Source organism: Eleginops maclovinus, chromosome 3 (assembly GCF_036324505.1).
Source record: "Eleginops maclovinus isolate JMC-PN-2008 ecotype Puerto Natales chromosome 3, JC_Emac_rtc_rv5, whole genome shotgun sequence".
NCBI classification, from domain to species: Eukaryota; Metazoa; Chordata; class Actinopteri; order Perciformes; family Eleginopidae; genus Eleginops; species Eleginops maclovinus.
Genome location: NC_086351.1, coordinates 7566799 through 7578959, shown reverse-complemented (window position 1 = coordinate 7578959; position 12161 = coordinate 7566799). Strand labels below are relative to the sequence as shown.

The 12161-nt window shown below is 37.5% G+C and overlaps 1 protein-coding gene across 1 annotated transcript; it reads left to right on the top strand.

Annotated features, from left to right (window-relative positions):
• Positions 1-1227: 1227 nt before the first annotated feature.
• Positions 1228-4572, top strand: apom (apolipoprotein M). Its single transcript, XM_063878671.1, is given in 8 exon segments — positions 1228-1432; positions 2054-2098; positions 2100-2194; positions 2554-2624; positions 3568-3702; positions 4160-4258; positions 4353-4379; positions 4485-4572. Coding segments are annotated over 7 exon segments (573 nt in total). The 5' UTR covers positions 1228-1318; the 3' UTR covers positions 4367-4379; positions 4485-4572.
• Positions 4573-12161: the final 7589 nt, after the last annotated feature.

Below are 12161 nucleotides of genomic sequence, written 5' to 3'. Positions count from 1 at the left end.
TATATTGTACTTCTCAAATATATTTGTTAACATATATTACACAGTATTCAGGTGTTAATGAGTCCAATTTTCAAATAAATTTAGTCATTTAAAATGTAAAACATTTTCTAACAAATCTGAGTTGATAAAAAAAGCCCAATAACTTATTTCTATAATAAGCTTGAAATGTAACCTTCATATTTACTCTTATTATCAGCAATCTGAGGCTTCTGTTTTATTAAATGAGCTGCCAACAAAATAAATGAAACCCTAAAGAGAGATGGGATATAGGCTGTTTTTTCCTTAAAGCATTTTCAAGTATTGCGCATTATTCACCTACATTTGATTTGTTTTGCTAACTTATAACTTAACTTATGAGGCAATATTCACCTCTATAAGTGGCCCAGCTCTTCGTATATTTTTTTGTATGTGGCCCTCGGTGAAAAAAGTTTGAAGAAAAACAGTTTCCTATATTCTAGGAAAACTGTATGACATCAAAATGTGTTTCCTCAGGTGTAGTCTGTGGGACAAGCTAGTTGTTTGACACCACATTATTGAAGTATTGGTAAAACTACATTGAAACATCATCAGACATAGTTACATCGTAATAATATTTATTAGAGATGATCGTAGGTTGAATCAAAACATAGATTTAATAGAGTGGCTCAGTTAATAGGGGCTTGCTGGGAATCGTAGGTTTAAGTCCTTGAACAGACCTAAAAAAAAATGTGTCAGCAAATCTGTTTCTCAAAACCTGATAAGGAAAGAAAAAACAAGATGATAAAAGCACAGTTGGCTTCGACCAAAAAGTTAATGATTCCTAGTAGATGTATGCCGACAGAGTCAGACTTATTTATTCAGGACATTCTCAAACAAACATGTTAGCAATGTTTGTTTTTTTGTATATTTGGAAAAGGATATGAGGCTGTAGCATGTTATTTTTCTTGCCAATAGTAATACACTTCTTTAATTTACAGTTGCTTTTTTGAAGTGATATAAAAGAAACCGCTTCCTCCTGAATATGTTGGTGACTTAGTCTTTGTGAGGAGTTTTTTTTGTGAGTTTCTCCTTTAAGTATGTTTTAAAACATGCTTGCTTAGTGAAGGAATTATTAACTTCACTATAAATGTGTTTTTGAAAGCCAGAGGGACAGAGACACCCAATATTTCACCCATGTATCACCTTTTCTGAAGATCAGGGGTAATACAGCGCTACATGTTAATCATTCACCTACACCCACTCTCCTTTTAGACCTGTTGCCACAAATAAATAGTGCCCTGAGGAGAAACAGACATTTTGATCGGGTTGATTGTCACGTATTAACTCTGATTTTGCAAATATGTTGGTTACAGTGTTATCATATTTTCTGTGTTCATATGGCTTGTTGTATCACGCCTTTGTTCCTTGCTCGGTTCCTGAACAGTTGCGTGCCCACACTGTCAACCATCAGCAGGTGAGAAACAAAATATAAAGATATTCTGTTTATCAAAGTGTATAAGCTACTCATATGAGAAAGGTCAAACTTTTGGTTTATGTCAGTGCCTTTTTGTTTAGGATTACTTTCCAAGGAAACCGATTTTTAAGAGAGTTATTTGAGACGTAAGCTATTTTAATGTTAGTCTTAAGATATGTGTGTATAAAAAGGGTTTACACATGCTTAAAATAAAATTCAAGGACTTTCCAGGCCCAATAAATAGTGTGAGACACGGATCACGGTTAGTTATTGTTACAAATTTACAGAAGATCCCTGAACACATTTTTTTTTTAAAAGGCTTGAATGTTTCAACACTTATCAATTGTGCTGTGTCACTGTGATGGCTCACTTTTTTGCATTTGTAAATTTAGCAATGGGGACTTTCCTACAGTACAAGTAAAAAACAGCACCCTTGTTTATAAATGTCTATTTTTAAAAACCTTCATTTTTTTCTCACTTCAAATTCAGAAATTATCCAAGATTTCAACGACCTGAAGGCACCATTGAATAATTAATGAAATGGGATTTTCTGCAGATACATTACTAAGATAAATACACCCCACACTGTCATGCCAACTTCTGGGTCTCCTTCTCTTTCAGTTTCTGGGAAAATGGTTCCTTAAAGCAACAGTCGGTCGGAGAGAGGACTGACATCCTGAAGTTCAAAGATCTGGACAGCATGTGGATCTCCATGGAGGAGCCGGTCAATGACACACTGCTGGTGACTGGAAAGATGCGCATGTGAGGGGAGAAGAGCAATACACACATTATCTTATAGTGAATAAATATCAGCAAAAACAAGAAGATGTTTCTCAACCCATCATTTGATAAAAAGATCAAATAATTCTCAAAACTAATATGAAATGAGGAAATACTATACAGCAATATTGAGGTGAAAATGCTTTACAACGTGTAAACAGGACAGAATAAAAACAGCACATCATAAATACACACCAGAATTACGGAAGTGACTTGGTGAAACTGTAAAATGTGTGAAAGTGTGTTTGAAAAAAGGAAAGTTTATCTTGTGTTAATCTTATGATGTCATTTTTTGATGAAATATAAAACTGCTACCTGCTTAATTTTTCATCTTTTTTTAGAGGAGATGATTGCATTACACAGACCTGGACGTATCATATATTTCCTGACAGAGATGATGTTGTACTGGAAGGTAAAAACCCCATTTGCATTCACAGATACAAAATCAAAACCCTCACACATGCACAGTGAACTGAAGGGATCAACAGGCACTGAAGACAGAAGAGGCATTGCACAAGGGAATTTCTTGCCAATGTTAAAATAAATACAACTTCCTCTCAAAATATTAAAGGGATTTAATTTAGTATTTTTGTTCATGGCAGGGGGGAAAACCCATGAGCATCTCTGTAAAAGCAACTGTAACAAACTTGTCAAGTCTAATTATAAATATTCCTGTTTTACCATGTAGAACAAGTCGTATGGCAAAACAAATTACAATTCTATGCTCTAAACTGACTGGACAAAAAGCTACAACTTGACTAAGATTATTTACAAAATGTTTCATTTTTATGGTGAACTACATTCTGGCCTTTTGTACAAAAAAATATAATTCAACATGTGTATACCTAAAGTAGAAAGAACAGGAACTGGTTTGGTGGGCAAGGGTTTCACCTAACTCAGCACCACAAATCACCAGTTTCTAGTTTTTGTTTAGAGCTTCAGGATCAAGTAATATAACCAGAACCACCTCAAGACTTCATCCCCCAAATTGAAAACCCACAAAGAAACGCACCCTGGTGTTTTTAATAGTATTTTTTTAACTCAAATAGCATGTTTGGGAAAATACAAATATAGGATAGCTGAGTCTTGTAAATAGCTCAAGATGTTTGAAGCACTCATTATGTACTGTATGTCTAAGATTTATTTAAACATGTCTAAGCATATTTTCATAAGCTATTGTAAGTTATGTGAGTCACCTCCAACCAGGTGTGTGAGAGTTTGTACACGGATGTATTCAAGTTTCGCAATTGTTAAATGCAGCCCTCATTTACTTCAATTCATCTAAATTTTTCTAAATGTTTGGTTCATACTGATCACCTTTCTTGCCCTGCTGCTGCCTTCTTGTTTGGATGCAGGATTGCCGAAGCGGAGGACCCCCCTCTGGAGTGGCAAGTGGGCAAACTGCTCCGACTGCCTAATTATCCAGGAAGTAGAACCACCTCTAAAGGAGACAGACACGGAGGACTCCCTCAACAGATACCTGCTCCATAGTAAGACTATTCTTTAAGTTATTATAATACCAATTTTAGCCTTCTCCCCGACTATTAACTAATACTAAAGTTACAAACCCACTAAATAAGAAACAGTCTGTCCTGCATAATCTGTGTTTTATACTGTCCTACAAAAATATGATCAACCTTATTGATCCCCAGAGCGCAAATTCAGTATTGCAGAACAAAGACAGAAATAAGGAGGAAAGTATATTATAATACAAAAATAGACTACTGTTTATCAATTATTACTATATGTAGGAGGAATATAGCTGTCTGTCTTTCCACTTATCAATATTGTGTGCAATATTTAATCTTATATCCATTCATTTTGCAATAACTCATAGTGTCTGGTTTCCTATTATTCATTGTGTGAATTTTTCTGTTAGGTTAGTGGCCTTAAGTAAACCGTCAGCCCACGGCACCAAAACATTTAACCTTTGCTTCTTTTCTCCAGTGCGGCAGAGTGATAACAATCCTGAGGTGGTGAAAGCGTTTCAAAATAACCTGGCTTGTCATAACAAGTCCACAATTTTCATACTACCTCAAGAAAAAGGTTTGTCGTCATTTTATAAACAAGTTAAATTAAAGAAGATGCTTTTGGATCTAAACGTGTTACTTGAATATAACAATTCTATGTCCATTTACAGAGTTTTGCACCTAAATATTACAATCAGGTAGGCATGAATATTAAATCATTTTAAATCATTTTTCTTTACTTAACATGGGCTGTCCCTGTTGATTGAAATAACCATCTCTTGGTTTTACACAATGTCTTACAGGAGCCATGGACATCCTAAAGGACAATACCATTACTTCATCTTTTTCACTGTATAAGTGTGAAACAAATAAAGGAAAAGAAAAACATTGCTTAAGGAAACGTTGTATTTTATTACCTTCAGAATGACTACTAACATTAGAGCTGCAACGAGGTGTGAAATTAATCAATTAGTCCGAAGGAAAAATAATTATCCATCCATCCATCCATCCATCTTCTCCCGCTTATCTGTAAGGGTCGTGGAGGTAACAGCTCCAGCAGAGAGCCCCAAACTTCGCTTTCCCTGGCCACATCAACCAGCTCTGACTGGGGGATTCCAAGACGCTCCCAGGCCAGCGAAGAGATACAGTGGTATGCAAAAGTTTGGGCACCCCTCTGAGATTTCATGACAATTTGCTTTTCCTTTATAATAGAAGATCACAGCAACAACATTTGTTTTCCTACAAAGATGTAGACGTTTTAGTGTTTTCCAGACCAAAATTCTTAGGGTAGCATTACATAGTTTTATTATAATAAAATAAAATGCAAAAAATGGGATGTGCAAAAGTTTGGGCACCCTTATAAATAGCATTCATTTCAACACCTGTACGGATTTATAGCTGACAGGTTGCTGCACAAAATTGCTTTGATTAGCTCATTAGACCTTCAATTACAAAGACAGGTGGAACCAATCATGAAAAAGGCTATTTAACATAGGTAATAGCTGGCTGTGCCTGGCCTAGGTTCTTTCTTAGGGAGTGGCAAGATGGGGACCTCAAAACAACTCTCCACTGACCTGAAAGCTAAGATAATCCAACATTATAAATTAGGAGAAGGGTACAAAAAATTATCTGACAGGTTTAAACTGTCTGTCTCCACAGTCAGAAACGTAGTTGTGAAATGGAAGGCCACAGGAACAGTCCGTGTGAAGGAAAGATGTGGTAGGCCGACAAAAATAGGGGAAAGGCACAGGCGAAGGATGGTGAAAATGGTCACAGAGAAGCCACAGACCACCTCCAGAGAACTACAACAACATCTGGCTGCTGATGGTGTAGTTGTTCACCGTTCCACAATCCAGCGTACTTTGCACCAGGAAGAGCTCATTGGAAGGGTGATGTGCAAAAAGCCTTTCCTGAGTGTTAATCACAAGAAGAGTCGCATGAGGTATGCAAAAGCACATCTGGACAAGCCAGAAGCATTTTGGAACAAAATACTGTGGTCAGATGAGACCAAGATTGAGTTATTTGGTCATAACATGAACAGGTATGCATGGCGAAAAAAACACACTGCATTCAATGAAAAGAACTTGTTGCCCACTGTAAAATTTGGTGGAGGATCTATCATGTTATGGGGCTGTGTGGCTAGCACAGGTACTGGAAAACTTGTTAAAGTTGAGGGCCACATGAATTCCTTACAGTACCAGGAGATTCTTGACAAGAATGTTCTAGAGTCAGTCACAAAGTTGAAGCTACGCCGGGGTTGGATTTTTCAGCAGGACAATGATCCTAAGCACCGATCAAAATCCACCAAGGAATTCATGCAGAAGCACAGGTACAATGTTCTGGAATGGCCATCCCAGTCCCCAGACCTTAACATCATTGAAAATGTATGGATTTATTTGAAGAAGGCTGTCCATGCACGGAGGCCAAGAAACCTGACTGAACTGGAGACGTTTTGTGTGGAAGAATGGGCCAAAATACCACCTGCCAGGCTTAAGGGACTTGTCTGTGGCTACAGGAGGCGTCTACAGGCCGTTATTGCAGCAAAAGGAGGCAATACTAAATATTAATGGAATTATTTCTTAGGGGTGCCCAAATTTATGCACATGCCTATTTTTGTTTGAATGCACATAAACATGTTTCTGTTTGACCAATAAAAGTTATTTCACTACTGAGATGTTTCTGTTACCATAAGGTATAACATATGTTAAAATGAAGTTGCTGCTTCAAAAGCTCAGCAAGTGACAAACTGATGCAGTGGTTTTCCTAAGGGGTGCCCAAACTTTTGCATACCACTGTATAATCCCTCCACCTGGTCCTAGGTCTACCCCTCGGTCTCTTCCCAGCTGGACGTGCCTGGAACACCTCACTAGGGAGCAGTGGTGGCTGGTGGAGTTTTCTCCAGGGGGGGCTATAACTCCAAAATGTATTTTAAAAAAAGAAAAAAGCATGCATACATGTACTAAGGTATCAAACGAGTGTATTTACAGAAATGAAAACAACAAAAACAACATTATAGATAGATAGATAGAAGTGCAAAGAGAAACAAGTGCGATATATAGAGTATGTACAGTATATGCAGTTAAAAGTGATTATGTAAAGATAAGGGCAGTATAAAGAGGTGGGAATAATTGGCATAGTATAAACAGATGTAGTATGAACAAATATACAGATGTGCTATATTACTATACAGATGGCCAATATACATATATAATAAATATCTATCTATCTCTATATCTATCTATCTCTAGATATATCTCTTTATCTATATATTTAAATAATATATATCATATATAACATGGACAATACACATACTTTATGACAGAAGGCTGTGACGTCAGCCCCCGCCGCCAAATCCAGCTCAGGGCGCAGGAGAGGTGCGCCCTAACATCGTCCTATCGCTTGTATTGAAGAGGAGCTACTGCGCATGTACAACCTTTAACGAGAGTCTATGGGCAAAGCCCGTCTACGGAAAGCCCCTTCACTCTCTATTCACCCCCATTGTACCGAATTTGGCTGCAGTTCACCTAGGGGGCGATCGCGGGCGAGTGCAGAATACATGGACCCCTATGGAGCTAGGCGGCTAGCTACATCATTCTCCTAGCATATCGTCTACAAAATCCAAAATACTACTGTGGTTTCCGAGAGGTCGACAGGGATTTTTCGTCAAAAGTGGAATAATCTGGGGGTCATAGCCTTTTGTTTTCTTACAGGTTGGGCAGTTGCGACCCAGGTTCTGCTAGCATCTGGCTAATGAAAGCCGATTGGTCAATGAAGAACTCACGACTGGTTACGACCGAAGAATACGCTTTGTGGTACCTGTCCACAGAACATCAACAACGCCAAAGCCCGTCTACGGATTCAAGTCAATATTAAAAGTTCTCTGGTCCCACGGAGCCAAATCAGCTGCGATCGTATGCAGCTGTTGCTGCGAGGGAAAGGAAAGGGAAGGAGAGACACAAGGTGCCGTAAAGCAATTTATCACGCATGACGTCATCCGATTTACAAAAACCTAATTTTAGTCAAAATCAAGCGAATATAAAATACTAGCTATGTGTCGTTTGTGAGGATTATCCATTCCATGTTTAAAAAACTATAGCAGTGATTTAAAAAAAAATTATATCCAAAGAAATGTAGGAATCTATGGGTGGGGCTCCATAGGACCACATTCATTCTGCACTGGCCCACCAGCGCCCCCCAGGTGCAGTACCATACCGGAACGGTTTTGAGAGTGAACGTTCTCGTCAATATTAAAAGTTCTCTGCTATGGGCAAAGATTCCTGCGCCCCAGGGCGGAAATACGTCACCAATCAGACAATGTCAACAAACGAAACAACTTTACTCATCATTATCTATGAAATATTTATCTTGCACATCTAAAAAAATATATACATATATTTCGAAATATTTTTATTTTATTATTTCATTTTTATTTAATTTTTTTTATGTCTTATTCAAGGAAATGTGGTCAGAGGTGAGTGGTAGGGCGGCGCCCTAGCGCCCTCTGGCCAGCCGCCACTGCTAGGGAGGCGCCCAGGTGGCATCCTCACTAGGTGCCCGAACCAGCTCAACTGGCTCCTTTCAATGCGAAGGAGCAGCGGTTCTTCTCCGGCCCATCTCACACTCCATTGTTCCCTCACTCGAGAACAAGACCCCGAGATACTTGAACTCCTTCACTTGGGGTAAAAATAATTATCAACTATTTTTATAATTGCTTAAAAGTACTATGTTATTCAAAAATGTCAGGAAATTGCTGTTTTAATCTCTTATATATAGCAAAGGTCCTGCTTTTTATGTGTTTCATCATATAGAAATTAAATAATACATTAAATACCTTTTAAATTGATAGTTTTAGACATTACAGATATAACCCTGCACTGTAAGAAAGTAAGATGGATATTATCCATTGTTTCCGATGATTAACAGTTATTTAATTTATTGAGAAAATTAGCAGTAAATAAATGAAAATAATAATTAGTTGCAGCCATAACTAGCACTCTTCAAACATCAAATTATTGCATAATTTAGTTGGGTTTGTTTTATTTGTGGTTCCAAAAAATAGAATGCTACACAGAGGTGAAACCACCCATGGTATTGTTTTGATTGTTATCCTCCTATTATTCTTGTCACTTTCAGTCCAGAGAAGTCAGAAAAAAAACAAGAACACCTTTGTGGGTTTGTACTCACAACCACCCTGCCAAAAACCCCGGGGAATTACCATGATACTGCCGAACAGAAAAACCTGTTCACAAAACTTGAATTAAGGTGGCACCATTCTGATTGCACACTCAGATTTATATATAAATATATATAAACATTTTTTCCTAGAGTATGATCACAAATGTGAAGAAAGAAATGGTTCGAAAGGATTGTATTATAATACATAATTATTTGTCATATTTTGATAAGTGAATGTTTTGTTATCAACTGGGACAAATCTCTCTTACAAGAAGTGATTAGTGTATCTCAAAACAAACGGAAGGATGCCGGAATATGGCAGGAATATGTTTGTGTTTATGCTCCTGTTGTTGGTACATCAACTGTTTCCCTAGGCCAAACAAGCACAAAGCACGAAACGTCTTGGCTCTTTGAAAGGGGAACAAACCCAACTCTGCAACACTTGTATACAAGAGTACATGTGTTTTGTATACAAAGCACAGTAACTTAGTTACACAAAACATTTGTGAGATTTGAAATGCTTATTGATATCCCATCATCGACTTCCTCTTTCTAGTTTTTCTTTAATGGTCTTGACTTGGATAATACGCTAAACCAGTTAGCCAACTTATCCTACACCTTTACAACTCACAGTTTTGATCTGTCAATGTTTTGCTCAAGCACAAAATGAAATACAAATTCAGTATGTAAGAACACTTCTTGAGATGTAAATGTAAGAACACATACATATCTTTTTAAAGTTTAACTGCGGGACACAAGATGTTAACGTTTCCACATCACACTTGAATAAGATACAAATTGTTACGGGATTGGCTTCATGCTTATACCAACATATTTTAAAATCAGTTTCAAGGTGAGCAGGATGAAACCTTCGTTCTTCAGCAGATGAATATGAAAAAAGTCTTCTGGTGTCAAAATATGCACGAACATCATTCTGCAAACTGAAGGTCAAACTACCAAATGAAGTAACGGTAAACAAAGAACAACATTCAGCAGAGGTGAACTCCCTGATCCCAAACATGAATCTGAAACAGAAAAATAGAGGAAGTCTTATTTCCCTTATGGGTAAACCAGCATTAAATAAAAGGATTTACTTGGTAGATAATTATTAATACCGATTAATGTGGGCCAAGATGAGAGTCTTGGATTACCACCACAGTATTATGATGAGTGACAATACAGCATAGAACTGATTGTCAATCAAATTTAAAGAAAAAGTTGTTTCATTTTTAAGCTTTATATTATTTTCATGGTTTTATGTGAAAGCACATGTTTGTATCAGCAAACAAACACAATCAAGAACTACGTTCTGTGGGACTGAAAAGAGTGACAACATGTTTCATGTTTCACTTTCTATTCTCCCCTGCTACTGAAAATGTACTTTGCACTAAGTATTATTTGCACTAAAGACCGTGTCTAATATATGTATATAATACTTAGGTGTTTTTTTTGGTATACCCCTTTTTACTCACCCTTTTTTTTTTTCCTAGGCTCTTATCTTTTTTTATTTTTTGTTATGTTCTTGTTTATATTTGCACTGTGGGACTGCCAGAAACGGTATTTCAATTTTCTGTATGTATAACACATTTTGAAATTTTTACAATAAAGTGGACTTTGACCTGACTTTGACTTTGACTTGTTAGGGAGAGATACTTGAAATGCTGAGTCTCATAGCAAACAGTTCTTTATTTCCAACCACATTGACCACATTTTGTGTCCAATCTCAAAAGAATCAGATCTTTGTTTGACATCCAGTCAAACAATGACATATCCCAGTAAGTGGAGGTGCACGAGAAGAACAACTCATACCAGTGGTTTCATAAAACAGTTTAATATAACAGGCAAGATGGCCAGGGGACTTGTTGTTTGGAGAAGGGACAGCACCCTATAGTCAACATCTAGCCCACCTGTCTGTGAGGTTGCTTGTGTAGGTGTGCTGGTGCATATGTTAGTTTATTTGTGGGAGCTTGACACAGATATATAGGTGAAATTTGCATATGTTCTTAGAGAACATTGACTAGTTACTTGGGGATTCCCCATGCATTGAGAATGAAACCAAAAACAGGGAGAAAAAAATTGAAATGGAAAATTGACCATCTTACTCTCTGGCTCAACATAACCCAACCACAACTTTCACTACAGTTTTCAGAACAACAATTCTCCTCCTGATATTTACATTTGAAATACTGTTCCCATTTTCCCATTAACCCTTTCCAAACATGGGTTTTATCCGGTACCAGGTTGAGTGACAACCTGTTACTAAGGTTTAAGGCTACATTCTGAGCTCAATTATATCCAATATTTTACACCGAAAAATTAAATATTATGTTTTTTAAACAAATAGTCAGATTTAAACTTTCACTTCAATTTCACTATGAACCTTTGTAAAAGACAGAAAAGGGAGATCCTCATGGTAGCATTATTGGTTAGGACATGAAAAAGTGGTATTAAGACATCCCTACTCAACTCAACTTGTTACTTTATTACAGCTGCTTTAAGATTGTGGGTAAAAGTAAAATCTCCTATGGACCCTGAAGCAGTCTTCGCTTGCTGCAGTGCGTCCTTTGGTTTATTCCAACCTTTAATCAGTATTTCATATTTCCTAGAAATCACATTTACATTAAAATTAAGTTCTCACAATTACAATTACTGCCAAATTGTCCAGCAGTGGACAGTCAGTAGGGGCTTGGACTAGGGACTCGTAGGGTCGCCGGTTCAAGTCCCCGAACAGACTTGAAATATGGAAAGTTGACTGCTACCTGGAGAGGTCCCAGTTCACCTCCTAGGCCCTGCTGTGGTGCTCTTGAGCAAGGCACCGGACCCCATTGCTCCCCGGGCACTGCACAATAGCTGCCCACTGCTCCTAGTACTAGGATGGGTTAAATGCAGAGGACCAATTTCACTGTGTGTGCTCTGCTGTGTGCATGCATGTGACTAATAAAGAGGGTTTCATCCTCCGATTCAAATTAAACTATGTGTAACCAGTATAACAATCAGCCACAGGAAAACAATTATATTGGAGACTAAACTTTAAATCTACTACATGTTTAAACATAAGTTTAGCTGATACATATTCTTCGTTAGACATTGGGAAAATGGACTTTGGAGAGAGACATAATGAAGAAGCAGTGTGAAAGTAGAATGCATTTCCTCATCACACATCGAATTCAGATCAAATGCAGTGTGAAGAAAAAGCCCCTGCCATAGTTGTTTGGGTTAATGTGTTACAGTGACCTACAACTGTGGGAAATAAAAAATACACCCACATCTAACAGCAATGTATAGGTGAGGGGCTGCACTACACA